The 18714-nt window shown below is 48.8% G+C and overlaps 1 protein-coding gene across 15 annotated transcripts in view; it reads left to right on the plus strand.

Annotated features, from left to right (window-relative positions):
- DLGAP4 (DLG associated protein 4) overlaps nt 1–18714 on the plus strand; it is a 182299-nt gene that overhangs the window by 125781 nt on the left and 37804 nt on the right. For 2 of the 15 annotated variants that reach the window (XM_081097069.1, XM_081097064.1), the window contains exon 1: nt 2093–3139. The exons of 2 other annotated variants lie outside the window; for them this stretch is intronic. In XM_081097069.1, the coding sequence (XP_080953195.1) occupies nt 3109–3139 (31 nt within the window). In that variant the 5' untranslated portion in view covers nt 2093–3108. Of the gene's footprint in view, nt 1–1918; nt 3140–7023; nt 7414–14090; nt 14146–18714 lie in introns of those variants that run through there. 11 more of the 15 variants (XM_081097061.1, XM_081097067.1, XM_081097074.1 and 8 more) reach the window with 10 other exon arrangements.

Raw genomic sequence — 18714 nt, forward strand, 5'->3', positions numbered from 1 at the left:
GCTCCTACAAAACCTTGTAATTCACATTATTCTTTTTAGGAGGCTGAGCATAAGGGCTTGTTCCTGTTCAGGACTCTTTTCTTTTCCATAACCCATGATCTCAAACCTGTGTACTTCCAACTGAACCTTTTCTAAGTTAAATTATTGTATAACTACATCTTTCTTTCTCCTTTCCCCCACCCCTGGAGGCATTTCTTTTTTCTTTTCTTTTTTTATTTCAGAGAGGAAGGGAGAGAGAGGGAAAAAAAATGATGAGAGAGAATCATCAATCTGCTGTCTCCTGCACACCCCCTACTGGGGATTGAGCCTGCAACCTAGGCATGTCCTGATTCATGGGTAGATGCCCAACCACTGAGCCACATGGGCCAGGACTGTGTGCTCTTTTTGATCCAGCTTCTGTTTTGTTATTTCTGCTGTGGAATTCCACCACTGCTACTTGCTGTTCTTTAGGGAAGAGTTGATGCTGCAGCACAAGGGACCTGTGGTCCTGCTAGGGCACCAGTGGGGGTCACAGCAAGGGCACACTGGGCTGTTCTCTGAGCTCCTAGAGCAGTGGTTCTCAACCTTCCTAATGCTGCGACCCTTTAATACAGTTCCTCATGTTGTGGTGACCCCCAACCATAAAATTATTTTCGTTGCTACTTCATAACTGTACTTTTGCTACTGTTATGAATCATAATGTAAATATCTGATATGCAGGATGTATTTTCATTGTTACAAATTGAACATAATTAAAGCATAGTGATTAATCACAAAAACAATATGTAATTATATATGTGTTTTCCGGTAGTCTTAGACGACCCCTGTGAAAGGGTCATTCCACCCCCAAACGGTCGCGACCCACAGGTTGAGAACCGCTGTCCTAGAGGAAGCTGGAAGGCTCTTCCTCTGGTCTCTTACAGGAGAACCAGGAGGGGGAGCTGGCTCTGCCCTTAACACCATTGAAGTCCCCACATCTCTCGTTTCCCCTTTTCTTTATGATCCTTTTCGGTTCTGCTTCATCTTCTGTGTCTCCAAAGCGTTGAGGTTCTGGAGCACAGCATCCAGGGGCGTGTGAGAAGAGGGAAGGAGGAGGACCCCAGACCCTGCTTCTGTGCCATTGTGGGGCCTGACTCCGTGGGACAAGGAAAGCCCGCCTGAATGCCCTCCTTTCCTGTTTGACATTTGGAACAGAAATGCAGAGAGAAGGGAAGGAGCTTGCCCAGGTCACCCAGCCAGGCAGGTTGAGAAGCAGGAGCTGGGTCTGTGGATGGCAGACCCACTGTAAGTGCGGCCCGGAGGGATGAGACCCGCAGAGAAACAACTCCGGGGCAGGACTGTGAGGAGGGGACCCTGGCTGGGGAGAAGCAAGGCCCCGGAGGCCCGGGAGGCTAGGAGGGTGACTATGGATTCGGGCGGTACCTACTGCACTTGCCCTCCAGGGCACCGCGGGGTGTAGGTTTTACGATGTCAAGCCGGAAACGAAGGCTCAGGGAGGCTGAACGAACGTTCAAGGTCACACAACCCTCCAGAGGCTGAGCCAGGATTTAAACCCCACCTGGAGGACTCGGGGTGAGGACAGCAAAGTGAGGATGGAGCAGCGGGGACAACTAAAAACACTTAGGACGTAGAGTCGGTCGTACTAGAAGTCTCGTTTGACCCTACAGGGGTGACAAGACCGCCGCGGGCGCTTGCTCTGGGCCTCAGTTTCCCCCAGTGGTGGCGCGGTGTCGCAGTGGTAAACGGATGCGAACTCACCCCGGCCGCCTCACGCACGGAGCATGCGTCGCGTTCCAGCTGGAACCGGTTAGGCTGCGGCGTGAGGGGCGGAGCCCCCCTCCCGCGCTCAGGCCTGCGCGTGCCGACGTGGGCGCGCTCCCTCTCTCGGTGGGCCTGCTCGGGCGGGATCGAGCGCCTCGCGCGCCTGCGCACCGGCCGAGCCGCGCGTGCGCGCGAGGGGCCCAGTGCCCAGCCGACTGCGCGCGCCCCCGTCCGCCCGCGACGCGCGCGCGGCTGACGCGGAGGGCGGGGAGAGGCGGGGCCGACGCGGGGCTTTAACCCAGAGGCCCCGCCCCTCGGGCGTACAAAACCGGAGCCTCGGGCCGGGCCGCGTGAGGGAGGAGGGTGAGTGCCCGCCGCTGGCCGCCGCTGTCGCCAGCCGGTCCGTCACTCCGTCCGTCTGTCCGGTCCACGTCGTCGCCGCCGCCTCCTCAGCCCGGACGCCCGGGGCCCGCCCGGAGCCGCCCGGAGCAGCCGCGGCCCCGCGAGGAGACGGGCGCCGCCCCCGCCCGGTCCTGCCCCCGCCCTCCTCCCCGTCTGTCCGTCCGTCCGTCCGTCAGTCCACTCGCCCGCTCGCGCCTCCGTCCTTCTGTTCGGCCAGACCTCGGGCCGTCTCCCCGCTCCGCCCGCTTTGTCTCTCCCCGGCCGCTGTCTCTTTGTCTCTGCCCCGCGCTGCCTCAGCCCCTCCTTCGCTCCCCACACTCGGGTCCCCTCGCCGCGTTCCTCTCGGCCCTCAGCCTCCTTTCCTGAACTCCTCCATTCCTCAGGACCCCCTCAGAGCGCCCCACACCTCTGGGTGCTTTTCCTTCAGAACAGCCTCCACACCCCCAGGGCTCCCCCACATCCTTTGGGGGCCTTCCCTTCCATCTGCACCCCAGGTCCCTGAGGTCTTGCCTCTTAGCCCTCATTCCCCCAGGGTTTTTCCTTTTTTTGGTGTCTCCTCTATACGCTGGGATCTCCGAGATCCCTTGGGGTCTCTCTCCTTGGACCCCCTCCCCACCCCAAAGCTCCCCAGCTCCCGGGCTTCAGCCCCTCCCTGCCTTCCCTTGGTCTGTCCCCTGTCACTGACTCTCCTTGTTCTCTTTCAGGCCTCTGCCCCCCCCCCCCACATTTATCTGGGTGAGGATCCCCTGCTTTGCTCTCCCTGCCTCTCTGCCCCCACATCTGTCTCCTTGCTCTCACCATTCCGTGTCTCTTGTGCTGAAGGCCCCCTTTTGAACCTGCTCCTTTGCCCAGAGCTCTTGGCCCCTTCGTCTCTCTGCCCAGCCCCCTGTCTCCTCTCCTCTGTCTCTCCCTCTCCCCTTTTCTGTCTTTGCCGGTCTCTGGGTCTCTGGCCCCCATCCGGCCCTCATGGCTTTGTGTCTGGAGCTCTTGAAGCAATGTGAGTGGTGGGGTGTCCGGGTCGGGCGGAGTCTGCCTGCAGGCTGGCCGTGGCTGAGGCTCCCTGGGGTTGGCGCTGGGCGAGGGCTGGCACGAGGGCCGGACACTGTGGGCTTCCCAACAAAGGGGGCCAGGAGGGGCCGCCCGCGGATGGAGCTGGGAGTGGGTGGCCTTCCTGCTCTGAGGCTTCTGCTTTAGTTGCTTGAGTGTGCGAAGGGTGTCATGAGCTGGGTGTCCCTGCCTGCTTGGCCCTGCATGGCCTGGCACTTGGTGATCGCTTGTGGGCAGGCCTGGGCTATTTTGGAGCCGGCAGGATGTGATATCACTTGGGCGTTTATTTAGACCCGGCTGGGGGTGGGGGCTGCGTTCTTGCCAACTTGAGTAATGAAATGGTGCAGGGGGGTGCGGCCTCCTAGGCAGCTGGGCCGTGGGATTTGGTGCCAGTACTTTGCAGGCCACCAGACTGGGCAGGTGAGCAAGGGTCTGTGCGGCCTTGGCCTGTCTGAGCCTCTCGGTGAGGGTGAGGGTAGAGAGGAGTTGTTCTTCATCTGACCATCCTTGAGTATTGGGTTTGGTGGTCTGACACCTCTGGGCCTTCGTTCTGCCAGCTTCAGTCGTGTGACCTTGAGTGAGACCCTCAACCTCTCAGCCTCAGTTTCCCCATCTGTTTAAAGAGAATAATTGTGCCAGCCTCACAACGTTGTCTTGATCAAATGAAACATCTGTAGACATGCTCTGTGAACTCTCACCCTCTTTACACTGAGCTCCACAGAGGGAACGCAGCTTGCCTGGGCTACATAGCTAGTTTATGGTGTAGCTGGAACAGGGGTCAGGGCCCAGGAATCCCCATCCAGAGTTCTCTACCCTCCACTCCATTACTACCTGATTATTCAGGAATACACCTGCCGCTATGATAGGGCAGGAAGTAGACCATTCCGTATTTATGCCCTCATCCTGGTTGCTCTTTGTCAGTTTGTAAAGATAGGCAGGTATGCCCAGCTGGATGTTTGTGCTGGGAGACAGTTGGATTTTCCATGTTCCGTCCCATTGTTGTTCAAGGGATTTTTCCTTGTTTGGCCAATGGCATTTGGGAATAGTCACTTGTGGTTGTAAGCCCTAGCGGCTTTTCCTGCTTCCCTGTAGAGTGATGGGACAAAGTCCCCAGCTGAGAAAGGGTCCACACTCAGCTGGGGTCTGCTGTCAGGGAGCCTTAGATGTCCCAGAACTTTGGAGGAGATGAGAGCAGCTATTGTAGCCCCCTTATCTTATGGAAGAGGCCCAGAAAGACCAGGGACCCACAGATGGCCAAACCAGGACTCCTGGGTACTGTTCCGTGGCATTGCCTCTGAGGAGGTCACTGTCAGGCTGCTGTCACCTGCCCACTGGTATATAATGACAATTTCTTACACCCATTGACCTTTTACTGTAGACCTATGCTCGGCATGCTACACAGACTACTTGCAGTGGGGAGAAGGGGCTTGGTTCCCGTCTAGAAGTGAGGGATCAGGGTTCTGGTCCCCACATCTCACCTATTCTCAGGGAGACATCTTTCCCCTGGGCTTCAGCTTCCTTATCTGTAAAATGGGAATCATAATCCTTGTCCTAAGACTGGTTCTGAAGTCATGGAATCCCTAAAAAAATTCTGTGAGGCAGAATGCCAAGGTTCTATTCCTGCCTCTGATGCAGTGTGATTTCAAACAGGAGTCCTCCTCTATGTATTTTTTCCTTCTAAAAAAAGGGAGTTGGGCCTGTTCTCTTAGGTGCTTTCAAGCTGACATTTGAGGATCCTAAGGTAATTCAAAGGTCACCTATCTGTACCTACATCTCATCTTACCTGTTAAAAGTGTGCTTGATCACAGAATAAGAGGGAGAATAGATTGAATGCTGTCAGATGTGTGCTGATGATGTGCTGTGGGGTTTTGTAGGAGAGAAACAAAGGGAGAGAAAGGAGTCCAGGAGAAGGCAGTACTTGAGCGGGGCCTCTATGCCAGGCATGTTCTGCCTTTTAAACAAGCATATCTCAGAGATACTGTGGGGTCAGTTGCAGACCACCACAATAAAGTGGGCTATTATCTTTTTGCTGTTGGAGCATCTTGCCTTCAATTTGTAAAAACACAACATCTGTGAAGTGCAATAAAATGAGATATACCTGTACACAATTTCCCAGAGGGTAGGAATAGTGTGGATTTTAGAGCCACAAACACCTGGTTTTAATCAGTCTCTATCACTCACTGCCTATGTAATCTTAGTCAAGTTACTTTCTTTGAGCTTCAGTATCCTCATCTGGACTCAAGATAACCATATTTACAAAGTAGGATTATAGTGGAGATTAAGTGAGAGTATATATAAAAAACACCCAGTACATAGTAGGCACTTAATAAATGTGAACTTTCACCTCCTGATAATATCTGGATCACTTTTTTGTGTGTGAGATCAAGACAGATGCCCAGCCTCTCCCCCCACTCCCTATGGTTGGGGTTCTGGTAAAAGGAAAGCACCTCTGGCTGTTGTAATAAATAATAGGAGTAATCCTCTAATCTCTCACTTGCTGTGTGAGGCATTGTGTAATCTGCCAGGCTCTTTTCTGACCATTGTTCCTCACAACAGTCCTAGGAGGAAGTCGGAAGTGAAAGGAGTTCTCCATTTCACAAGTGAATAAAGGGCCCAGAGAGGAACAGGTAGCTTCTCAGGGTACCACAGCATGGCTTTGTTGGGGCAGGCTAGCCCAGACTGGACTTCGCCCACAGCTTTGCTACAGATTGATTGCTTCTGCCTGATAGACTACCCGCTCAGGCCACCTTCTCTGGGTCTGGCATCTGTTCTGCTAGAAGGGTTTGCTTGACATTTCCCCAGCCTCTGAGCTCATCTCAGATTTAAATGGGACTAACTGGAGGCTGGATAGGGGACTGAGTCACCACCTTCCCTGGCTTTCTCATCCTGAGCAGTAACCAGACACACCCAGAGGGCCACTGAGTGAGTGAGACCTACTGGTTGTAGACACCACACGGGACAGACTTTTCTCCCTGAGCTCCTACTATGGTGGCTCCATGTTTTTCTTTAATCCCCAGAGATCTGGAAGCACAGGCCACAGTGAGCAGTTACTGGCTTGGCCTTTCCTGCTCCCAGCCTTTATTTGTGCTTACCCTCCCTCTATGGTGCTCTCCCCTTTGAGGCCCACGGTGTGAAATGCACCTCCTCCAGGAAGTCTGCTGACTCTGGGTCAGACTGTGAATCAGTCCCGGGTCCACACTTGCTGAAAGTATGACCTTGGCGGGTCACTTTACCTCTCTGTGCCTCAGTTTCCTCATATATAAAATTTAGGTTCCTCATCTTTATAAAATTCAGGTTCCTGAGCTCCATTTCCAAAGATTCTCATTTGGCAGGCCTGGGGCAGGAATCAGGTTTTTAAACCAACCTTTTGGACGAGTCTGATGCGGAGAGTCTTTGGACTACAGTTCTATAGTTTGGGGAAAGCTGAACTGAGAGTTTCCTGTGTGTGTATCACAGTTGGGCTTGTCCCTACTGTGTGACCTTGGAATGATCAACTTTTGTACCTTTGTTTTCTTCCCTGTCAAATTGGGGTAGAAATACCTAGCTCACAAGTTGCTATGAGGATGAGAACTCATGTAGTTAAAGCCCTTCAATAAATGGGAACTTGTCTGCTACACTGCTGTTCACTGGGTGTCAGGGTCTGTGCTAAGCAGTTTATGGCATCTGACTGCATTATTGCAGCAATCCTATGATATGGGTACCAATGTTATCCCCATTTTACAGGTGAGGAATCTGGCCCTTCGTTATCATCTTTGTTTTGGGCAGGATTGGTTGTTCCAGAACCAAGTTATCCTTCTGCTGCTTAATCCTGGCAGCAGACACTCAGGCCTAGCCAGGGTGAAGTCTGTGGAATTGAACACCTGGGAAGGAATGCAATCCAGTTGTCAGCAGGAATTGAATGAGGTTGATGAGGTATGCAATGAGTGCCTCTCAGGTTCCAGGTTTTCCAGTCTGACTGTGGCTGCTTCTTTCCCCTTTACCTGTGTTGGAATTAGCTGGTTCCTCACCCACCAGTTCCTGGGAACCAAGGCTACCTTAGACATAAATAAAATTCATATTCTAGAACTAAAAGATTATTGTTTCTTGTTCACAATAAGGAAGCAGGGAGGTGGCAAATAAGGACGTGCCTCGGGTCCCAGATCAAGACGATGCGAAGGCCAGCCTCTCCACCCAGGTCTCCCTCATTTCTGTAAATCACTGGTCCGGTGGAAAACGAGCACTGAGGTATGGTTTGGCCAGTGAACAGTTTCCTCTTGGGACAAGAGCAAGAGAAGTGATCCCAGCCCTGGCCAGTGTGGCTCAGCTGGTTGAGCGTCATCCCAGGCACCAAAAGGTTGCCAGTTCCATTCCTGATCAGGGCACATGTCCAGGGTATGGGCTTGATCCCCAGTAGGAGAAGGTATACAGGAGGCAGCCAATCAATGTTCCTCTCTTACCGATGTTTCTCTCTTTCCCTTTCCCTTCGTTGCTGTCTAAAATCAATAAAAGCATTTTTTTAAAAAGAGAGAGAGAGAGAGAGAGAAGTGATCCCAAGTGGTCAGAGCTAGACTTGACTCAGTCTGGAGCTGAATTGGGTTTGGAAACCTTTTCTAACCAGGGCTGGGAGAGCCCTGGGCCAGGCTCTTTGGCGATGGGAAAGAACAGATGCCCTCTGCCCCTGGAAACTAACTTATGGTCTGACAAGAGAGACAAGGCTACAATTACAAGAGACTGTGTGACAGTCTATAATTAAGTGTCTGGTAAAGAAAAGCATTGTCTGAGAAGGAAGAAGTGAGTGTGAGCCAGAAACAAACGGGGCTAGATTCTAAGAGACAGAGGGTAGGGCTGACATTCTGGAGAATGGTTTGTACAAAGTTAGAGGTACAGGTGCTGGAAGGTAAACAGTGAGTAGATTAGTTCTGCTGATGCATCACGGCTCTGGATAAAAAATCTGGGCAAGACCAGGAGGTTGTAGGCATTGTTGAGCTTTAGCTGAAAAGCAGAGGCTTTGGGGAGCCACAGAAGGTTTTAGAGCAGGGATAGTACAACTGGATGATTTTCTTCAAGATGAATCAGGCTGGAATTAGAGTGAAGCTTTGCAGGCATCCAGATGACAGAAGAGGACGAGGTTCTAGTGGAGCCCTTGGGAGTGGGAAGAGCCAGTTGGGATAGCAGAGGATGTTGTGCTCCTCCCTGAGGAGAGCTCAGCTGGGGGCCTAATGGGCTAAAAGAAAGATATTGGGTGTTGCTGCTTTGGGGCAGGAAATAACAGTCTAAGCACATTGCTTGCACACCTGCTCTATGCCAGGGTCTCCGGATGTTCTCATGAAATCTTTACAATAAGCCTGAGGCAGGTGGACTTAACCACCTCTATTTTACAGATAAGGAAAATGTGGCTCAGACCCAAGGCTGACTGTCTGCAAACCCTGACTCTTCCCACAGTTCAGCTTAGCTTCTTGGAAAGGAAACTCCTACTCTTAGGGTCCCAAGAATCTAAGCCTTCTTGCCTCTGGCCTCATATATGTCTGGTCCAACAGTGGGCAAGTCCATGCCTGGACTCATTGGGATTCTCAACTACCCCAACCAGAGAGGGTGTTTCCTGGCCCAGCCAGAGGAATCAGTCACCAACAAAGGTAGGAAAGGACTTGTCCCAAGGTGCCCCTCAGGACAGGAGAGCGAGGTGATGGAACTCAGTTCCCATTTCCTAGGCTGCAGCCAGGGATATCCATTGGGCAGAGGAAAGGGGAAGGGGACTGGTACATACTGAGTGGCTACCATGGGAGGTAGCAATGTTTGGTCCATTGTGCTGCTAGAACACTGAAGATGGCCACTCATTCTCTGTGTGCCCCCTGAGCTGGGCCTCATCCTCGGGTCATGAGGCAGAGCAACACATAGTAGTCATAGCCTCCATGGTCGCCTCACCGAACTCCTCCCTGCCTCCAGTAAACCCCCAGATCCATATGCCAGTCTTCTTTGGCAAATACTCTCTAAGTCCAGCTGTGGTCAGGATACAATTGTAACTGCACCCCTGTTTTTCATACCAAAATCTGGACAAAGGTTTTGATGAGGGATTTTGGTGTTCCTTTGGAATAGATCCAGTCTGAGAAATATCATTCAGACATTGTAACAGTGGACTAGAGCAACATGTGCTATCCCTGTCATTTTATTAATTTTACTGTTTGCCAAATGCTTTCTCATAAACTTGATCATTCTCCTGTATATTCATTCTTTTTATTTTGTTTTCAGAACATTGATTGTGGATACTTAATATTTGTTTAGTTTATTTGCAGAGCACTTTTATCCACCTTATTCCAGTAGATCCTTATACAACCCTAGGAGATCATTACTATTCTTATCATCCTCATTTTCCAGAGTGACTTGACCAAGGTCACTCTGGGATTCACTGGCTGAACTACTCATTTATTCAGCTAATATTTGTTACGTGCCTGCAGTGTACTAGGTGATGAGCTGGCCCGGGGGATACAGTGGCAAGCAGAGCTGCCTTATAGACTTAATTTCTGACTTCCCAGAGTCCACAGTATCGCAGAGGCCTAGCCAGGATCCACCCCAGTGCTCCTGAGCTCTCCACCCTGAGTTCCTCCCACTGCAGACCCCTGTACTTTGAGTCTGTAGCTTAGATCTAGACTTTTGTAACCAGTGATCCCTCAGCCTAGAGCAGTGGTTCTCAACCTTCCTAATGCTGCGACCCTTTAATATAGTTCCTCATGTTGTGGTGACCCCAACCATAAAATTATTTTCGTTGCTACTTCATAACTGTAATTTTGCTACTGTTATGAATCGTAAATATCTGATATCCAGGATATATTTTCATTGTTACAAATTGAACATAATTAAAGCATAGTGAGTAATCACAAAAACAATATGTAATTATATATGTGTTTTCCGATGGTCTTAGGCGACCCCTGTGAAAGGGTCGTTCAACCCCCAAAGGGGTCGCACGACCCACAGGTTGAGAATCGCTGGCCTAGAGCATCATGGTAAAGCAAGCCAAAGCAGCAGGTCTCTGCAAACTGAACTTCAAAAGTGACAAAAGAAGTCTTCAGTAATAACTTAATTATTAATAAGAAAGTGAGGAAGGGCATCTCAACAAAAGGCCATCTGCTCTTTCTCCCCTAAGGGAAGTTGCCCAAGGTCTGCTGTACCTAAGATCCTGGCCTGAATTTTCTGCAGCCTCCAAATATTTGATTACAATGTGCACAGGTGTGGAGCTCTGTGGCCATGTGCTGAGCTGGGGACCCTCCCTGCCTACTTTAATATTAAATGAGTTAATAAAGGCAGATTCTAGGATATCAGGTACTACAGAGGACTCTGGCTCAGCCCCCTCATTTCCCAAGAGTAGGAATCAAGAGTAGGAGGGGCCCAGCGGGTATGGCACAGTGGTTGAGCATCGACCTAGGAACCAAGAGGTCACCGATTCAATTCCTGGTCAGGGCACATGCCTGGGTTGCAGGCTCAATCCCCAGTAGGGAGCCTGCAGGAGGCAGCTGATCGATGATTCCCTCTCATCATTGATGTTTCTGTCTCTCTCCCTCTCCCTTCTTCTCTGAAACCAATAAAAAATATATATATATAAAAAAGTAGGAGTGGAAGGGACTTATCAGTATCACACACTGAGGGATCTTCCTTCCCTTTCATCCATCTTATTAGCCTATCTTTACCCAGACTTTCAAGTAGAAACTCTCTCCTCTCAGCTGTACCTGTTCCACGTTCAAAGCCCTCTTCAAATCCTTCCCGTGCCTTAATGTCAAGTTTTTCCTAAGTTTTCCCTGACATTTCTTTCATGCCTAGAACCCTACAGTGTCCAGTCTGTGTGTGTGTGTGTTGCGGGGGGAGGTGTGGGTGGGGACATACTCTCAGAGGCTGACCACCTATTCTACAAGGCTGGGCCAAGCAGTCTTTGAGGAGATGTCAAAATCCAGGGGCCTGGGCTCTGGCCCCAGGGAGTCTGATGCTTGAGACCTAGAGGAAGGCTTCACTGGGTGCATTTTTCTGGACTTATTTTTGTGTGTAAAAATTATATTTTTAGCCTGACCAGTGTGGCTCAGTGGTTGAGTGTCAACCTATGAACCAGGAGGCCATGGTAATTCTCTGTAGACACACACAGGTCCATGGCCTCCTTTTCCATGACCGTGTGACAGTCCATCTGTGGATAGACCACTAGGTATTCAGTCCTCTGCTCAGGTTCATTTAGGTTGTCCCCAGTCTTGTTGCTATGAGCAGTGCTGCAGCAAGCACTCTTCCCTACATGTCTATGTTTGTGCATGCGTATTTGTGGGAGCCATTCCTGCAAGTGAAATTGTTGTTTGGAGGAGTCTGTGCACCTCAAATTTTGTTATTTTCAGATTGCCTTCTTTTGCATTCTGAAAAAGTATATATTTAAAAGTACCTTGCCCCGACCCCTGGATTCAAATTCATTTCCTTGGTTAAGAATCACTATTCTCATCCAGCCCAGAGAGGGCAAGGGGGTTGGCTAGTGTCACTCAGCAGTCCTCAGCCACTGAAGTGTCTCAAATAAGATGCAGATGGGAAGAAGTGAGGAATGAAAGGAAGAAATGGGCTGAAAGGGTGGCAGGAGTAGATCCAGGATTGGGGGAAGGGGACTCTGTTCCGGGTATTTTGGGACCTGTTTGTGACTTGGTCTCCAGGGAGAGGTGTCCCCCCTCCCCTGCTGCATCCTCCTTCCTGAAGTTCTCTGGTTTGTGCCGCACCTGCTTGGCAACAGCTGGGCTATGAGCTCTTTCATACAGCAAATGTTTACTGAGTTCCTGAATCCCAAGGCTGGCTTGGCCACAGTTTCCCAGCCCTTCTCTGTTTCCTCATCTGAAAGTTGGGAGGTTCATCACTGCCTTCTCATGTCACCAGGCTAGGAAGACTTGGTAAACCAGCCATTAGTAAAACACCAAAAAACAGATTACAGAGGTCTTAACTAAACACTGTGCCAGGCACATAGGGTTAACAGAGTCTGAAGTTTGGCTGTTGTCAGTCTTAGCAGATGGCTTGGTCAGCCCTCAGGCTGAAATTTTGGGGCAGCTGTTGGTGTCTCCTCGTGCTGTGCCAAGATAGGGTCAGGCTGATACCTACAGGCTTCCTGAATTTACTCTTCCTCATGTTGCTGGGACTCCTGGTCTGTTAGGATAAAAGATGTTCAGATGACAAATGAGAGAGGTAGTCAGGGAGACCAGGAGGGTCTCCACACTGCAGCCAGAGTTTTGCCTCCTCCAAGCCACCAAGAAGGCCCTTTGGGGTCCCTCATGGGTCATTTTTACAGTTCCTTTTCAGTCCTTAGTGGTGGCAGGAATGAGAAAGGGGAAGTTCTATCATTTTTCAAGTTTACAATGACGTTTAAAATCACCAGCCTATCAATGGGGAAGCTGAGGCCTGGAGTTGCTGGCCTCCTCCCAAATTTCCTTTATTGGAGTTAAAGCCAGGTGTTCAACTCTTCAGGGCCTTAACTCTCAGCATCTTTCCCATGTTGTCCCAATCTTTAGTTTCACTTTGGGGTTAACAACTAAAGTGAAAGAAAAAGGCAAAGCAGGAAGCAGCTGCTTCAGATCCAGCCCAAGGGCGGGCACCAGGATTCCCAGACCAAGCTGGCCTCACTAGTAGGGGGCAAGCCTCTTCCCCACCTTTGGCTCCCACCCTCATTCTGTAGTCCTGGATGAGTGGGAGCTAGGTGGAGCCTCAAGGGAGAGGCCCCAGGCTGCAGCCAGGCAGTGGCGTTCTGACCTGGCCCAGTGCTGTCTGGGAGACAGCCAGTCCAACGGGTTCCTGGTGAAGTCAGCTTCACGGGGGTGTGGCCTCAGGTGGGACGCTACTGCCTTTTAAACTCCCGTCCTTCCGGGCAGGGCTGAGCTGTAGCTGGGCCTGTGTTGGTCTGGGAAAGAAATTCTGGCCTTCTGAATCCAGCTTTCACAGGACAGTTCCACTCTCCCTGAAGGTAAGAGCTGGTGCCCTGGCTCCACCACGAAGACTTTAAAACTTTCAGTCTCTGTGGGCACTTACCTCAACCTCTGGTGGTTTTCTCTTAAGGACCCAGATAGCTTGAAAGTCTTTTTGCCCTTTCCAGTCCCAGTCTTGGAGAGGACAGGAAGAGCAGGAGCCATGGCTTCCTGCTATGTTGATAGGTGACCTCAGGTAAGACCCTTTCCAACTCTAGACCTCAGATCCCCCATTGTCTCTTGGCAGAAGGGATTTCCTTCTAGCTCTCCTATTTAGTGGAATTGATTTGGTTTCTTGGAAGCTAGTGAGAGAGTATCATAAACCTGGTTTACTAGTAGTTGACTTGAGTATTTCAAAGATTAGCTGTTATCTAACAAGCTGGGGTCTTAAGTTCCTGTTTCTCTGTGCTTTTTCTAAGGCAATTCTCAGACTTGCCAAAGCAGATATGGTATCAATGTTGTTGCTTCAACAAATATGATTTTTGTGTAGTTCTTTTCTCCTTTCCACAATCACAAGGTCCCCAAACACAGAGCCAGTTTGGTTCAAGTCCACTCCCTGAGGGCACATGCTCGAGCACACAGTGGGTGATCTGGAAGTTGTTGTTGAATGACTGTATTAATGATACACACCTGGCCATGTTGGTCCCTGGGAATGCAGAAAGCTGGCATTTATTTATAAAGCCCAAGGGTCTATAGTTGAGCCAGCACAGCGAGGATAAGCCTGTACCCCAAAGGTCATGCAGACCTGTAGTTAAGAGCAGAGCTCTAGATTCATACTGCTGGGGTTCAGATCTTGAGCTGCTGCCTAGAGCTGTGAGACCTTGGGCAAGTTGCTTAACCTCTCTGGGTCTCAGTTGATAGAGATGATAATATTACCTGACATTAGTCTCAGCATGAAGACGAGAGAGAGAATGTGTATAAAGCACTGAGCACAGTGCCAACTGCTATTATTGATATCCACAGGAGAAAGAAGAATTGAAATAACTGAAGACTGTCCATGTCCCGAGCCTGTAAAGATGTAGGTGGGCTGGGTGGGGTGTCTGGAGGGGATTTGGTCATTTGATTGCTGTTTGCTGAGTGTGGGACTCTGATTTCGAATATGGAATGAATCTAGGTAGGCTTTAGAGAGGAAGTGACCTTCAGAACCTCAAAATATGGGTAGGCTCTAGGTCAGGGGTGGGCAAACTTTTTTACTTGAGGGCCACAATGGGTTCTTAAACTGGACCGGAGGGCCGGAACAAAAGCATGGATGGAGTGTTTGTGTGAACTAATATAAATTCAAAGTAAACATCATTACATAAAAGGGTACGGTCTTTTTTTTGAATAGTTTTATTCATTTCAAACGGGCCGGATCCGGCCTGCGGGCCGTAGTTTGCCCACGGCTGGTCTAGGTGGACAGAGATTTTGAGGGACAGACACTCTGGGTAGGGGAAAGGAGGATGCTCAGGATGAAGGAGAGATGGCAGGAGTTGGTTGTCCAGAGGCCAGGAGAGCTGACATCAAACTATAGAGGCCTGCCCAGGGCCGTTAGAGTCAGCCAGGCACTCAGATATGGGTTTGTTTCTTCAGGGTCATCACTAGGCCAGTTTCCTGCTGGGGCCTTGATGAGGAGCCCATTGTTGAGTATGTTGGGCATAGATTGATAGTCCAGCCTCTTCTGGAACTTCTTGTCTTCCCCAGCTTCCCACGCGTCATGATGCAGCTCAGGGGTGTGGTAGCAGTGCAGGCCAGGGTAGAGTAGGAGGAGTGGGGCTTGTCTGACAGCACCTATAAAGGCAGGGCCACTGCTACTGCTGCCCCAGCACGTTCCTCAAAGGGGCAGGTGAAGCATTGTGTGGGAGCAATCCCGAGGAAGAGGATTTGGTTCATCCCAGTCAGCTCCTCCCTCCTCCTCACCTCACCTCCACTTCTTCCAACAATCAGCCATTCATGTGCTCAGAGTGCGAAGTGCTGAGCCAGGGAGAGAATAGGGAACAAGATAGACTTTCCTCCTGAAGCTTCCATCCAGCTTGGAATCCCCATCCAAGCAGGTAACAAAATACTATCAAATTGAGATAAGAGCCCTGAAGGAAACAAATAGGTGCTGAGAACGACCTATTCAGAAAGGATAGGGAAGACATCTCAGGGAAGGTGAAGCGGAGAGCAGGAAAGAGGCAGTCGGGGCAGGCTGGGAACAGGATTCAGGACCCTGAGGTGGAAAGTGGTATATTGAAGGAATTAGGCTAGAGGTACTAGTACATCTGGAGCAGTCTGCAAGGTCAGGCAAGACCTAGTTAGGACTGAGGCAAACAGCTTTGCTCACCCTATAGGAGCCAAAAGAATTAAGAGGTGTGATAGTGAATGTGCTACAAGTGGTTTTGTTTTAAAATTAATACCAGAACTGCCCAACCTGCATGGTTCAGTGGTTGAGCATTGACCTATGAACCAAGCGGTCACAGTTTGATTCCCAGCAGGGCACATGCCTAGATTGCGGGCTCAATCCCCAGTGTGGGCGTGCAGGAGACAGCCGATCAATGATTCTCTCTCATCATTGATGTTTCATCTCTCCCTCTCCCTTCCTCTCTGAAATCAAGAAAAATATATATAGTTTTAAAAATTAACAACTCCCAAATACTTCTTATTGGTTTTTATACTGATCATAAGTCATCAAGAAAAGGCTTCTTCAGCTCTCCGAATTTATTGTTAACTTCCTTTCACATACTACCTCACGGTTTGCAAAGCCCTGTTGCTTCTATTGCTGAGAGAGGAAGGTTGCAGTTTTATCACTATTGCTGTTCTCAGAAATAATGTAACAGAGAGGCGATGTGACTTGTCCAAAGTCAGCTTAATCAAGAGTTGCAGTCGCAGTTCATTGTTTTCTTCTATTCCACAATACTGCTTCTGTGTAAAAAAACCAAATGAGCCCTCACTGGTTGCTCAGTGGTAAGAGCATTAGCCCTCAGATTAAAGGGTCATGGGTTCAATTCCAGTCAAGGGCACATACCTTGGTTGCAAGCTCAATCTCCAGCCCCAGTTGGGATGTGTGCAGAAGGCAACTAGTCGATGTGTCTTTCCCACATCCATGTTTCTTTCTCTTGTCTCTCCCCCTCCCTTCCACTCTCTAATAAAGTCACTGGAAAACAATATCCTCAGGTGAGGATTAACCAAAACAAAAAAAAAAAAAAGGAAGAAAGAAAGCCAAAGGGGAATTTTCTATTTCTTTTTAGCAAAACTGCCATTCCAAATGATGCAGTTTAAAAGTTTGGGTATAGAATGATATAATAGTTATTGCATTGGGGCAAAGGGATTAAAATGACTTTTTTCTATTTTCTATATTATACAATATATTACAATTAATTATTTTCTTAAGTTTTAATATTTTTATCTCCACACAACTCTCATCTAGCTTCTTTCCAGTATTCTGTGGTACTGACACATTTATCACTGCCCTTGTAGACCTCCAGTCTTTTTTATTCTCTGTTTGAATTCTTTTTTTTTCTGTTACCTTAATCTTAGGAAAGAGATTGTAGGCAGGTTGTAAATTAGCCCCTGCTCACAAATATATTTAACTCAAATCAATTAAAAAAAAATTTTTTTTAATTTTTTTCAGAAAGGAAGGAAGAGAGAAATATCAATGATGAGAGAGAAGCACTGATCAGCTGCCTCCTACATGCCCCCTACTGGGGATGAGCCCACAATCTGGGCATGTGCCCTGACCGAAATCAAACTGTGACCTCCTGGTTCATAGGTCAATGCTCAATCACTGAGCCAGGCTGGCCAGGCACAAATAATTTTTTTTTAAATTAATACTTAATGTAGTTTTAAATATTTTATTTTGTGAATCTTGGGTTTGGGGTGAAAAAAATCAAAGCAGTATGGTAACGGGCTCATTTTGTAGGAACTCTTCAGTGGACTCCTCAGCCCATTTTTTTAAAATTGTGGTAAAATGCACATAACAAATTTTTACCATTTTAACTCCTTTTCACTGTACAGTTCAGTGGCATTAATTACACTGACAGTGTTTTACAACTCGCTACCATCCATTTCCAGAACTCTTTTCATCTTGCAAAACTGAAACTCGATAGTCATTAAACAACTCTCTGTTCTTCTCTTCCCTGCCCATGGGGCAAGCACTATTCTACTTTCTGTCTATATGAATTTGAGTACTCTAGGTATCTCATTCACTAGCCCATTTTAAGGGGGTATATTAGAAAGGGGGAGTAGCAGGCCGGTGTGGCTCAGTGGTTGGACGTCGACCTATGAGCCAGGAGGTCATGGTTCAATTCCTGATTAGGGCAAATTTCAGGCTCGATTCCCAGTACGGGTGTGTAGGAGACAGCTGATCAATGATTCTCATCATTGATGTTTCTATCTCTCTCCCTCTCCCTCCCTCTCTGAAATCAATAAAAATATATTTTTTAAAAAGGGGGGGTGAGTAGGTGGATATCTCTGAATAATTAACTCTTTCAATGGCGATCAATTCTCCAAGTTAATGTACACTGCAAATCTAAGCTTTATGTGACAGATTCCCAGAGTTGTTAAAAGACATCTCCTGGGAAGGTTTTCTCCATAGAGACAGTCTAGGTCTCAAAGCCCAGGGTGGCTTTGCATGGAGCCTGGCCACAGTCCCCCGTGGAAGTGGAGTAATGGAATGGGGAGGACTGTGGACTAAATCATAGGACTTAGACATAATTCTTCACTTAGCAGCTTACTTGCTGTGAGATTTGGGCCAAGTCCCTCCATCTCTCTCAGCCTCAGCTTCCTCCTCTGAGAAATGGGACAATATTTCCTGTCATGTGTACATCCCAAAATCAGTAAGACAGATAATGGACTTCCCTTTAAAGTCTTGAGAATCCTAGCACAGTGTTCAAATGCAGTTAAATGCAAGGAAAATGGGGCTCCTAGTCCCCATTTCACAGAAGCAGCAGAGACTTGGAAGTGACTTGCCAAGGTCATTCAGCACTTGTGGTAAAATTGGCTGAAACCCAGCCTCTCTCTCAGTCTACAAATTGCAGCTGTGTAGGGTTCCTTGTTGGTCAGTCTTTCTAAGGACAGTATACTATGAAACAGATGGTCGCTTTCCCATGTTACTGGATTTAAAATATTGCTCAAGAAGCTCTGATATCAGTGGGCCTGTAAGGGAGGACGAGGGGTAAAGGTTTTGGTGGGGGATCTCAAAGATAGTGATTCTGTATTACAGGTATAAAGTCCTAAAACATTTCTTTGGTGATCATCTTGCCCAGGGACAACAGATACCTTGCACTTGGCAGTTACTTCCAACATTAGGCCCACAGCAGATAGCACCAATCACAACTCTCTCCCTGAGCCTGAACACAGCTTCAGGACCCTTATTAACATAGTCAGGCACAACCAATTAACCAGAAGTAGCACACCCTGTGGGACCTGTAACATCACCAGCCTTGTACTAGTATAATCCCCAGCTTTTTTTTTTTTTTGACAATTTTTAAAATATATTTTTATTGATTTCAGAGAGGAAGGAAAAGGGAGAGATAGAAACATCAATGATGAGAGAGGATCATTGATCAGCTGCCTTCAGCAGCACCCCCCCTAACCCCCCGCCCACTGGGGATTGAGAGCACAACTGAGG

Source organism: Myotis nattereri (genome assembly GCF_964212035.1).
Source record: "Myotis nattereri genome assembly, chromosome: 8".
NCBI lineage: Eukaryota > Metazoa > Chordata > Mammalia > Chiroptera > Vespertilionidae > Myotis > Myotis nattereri.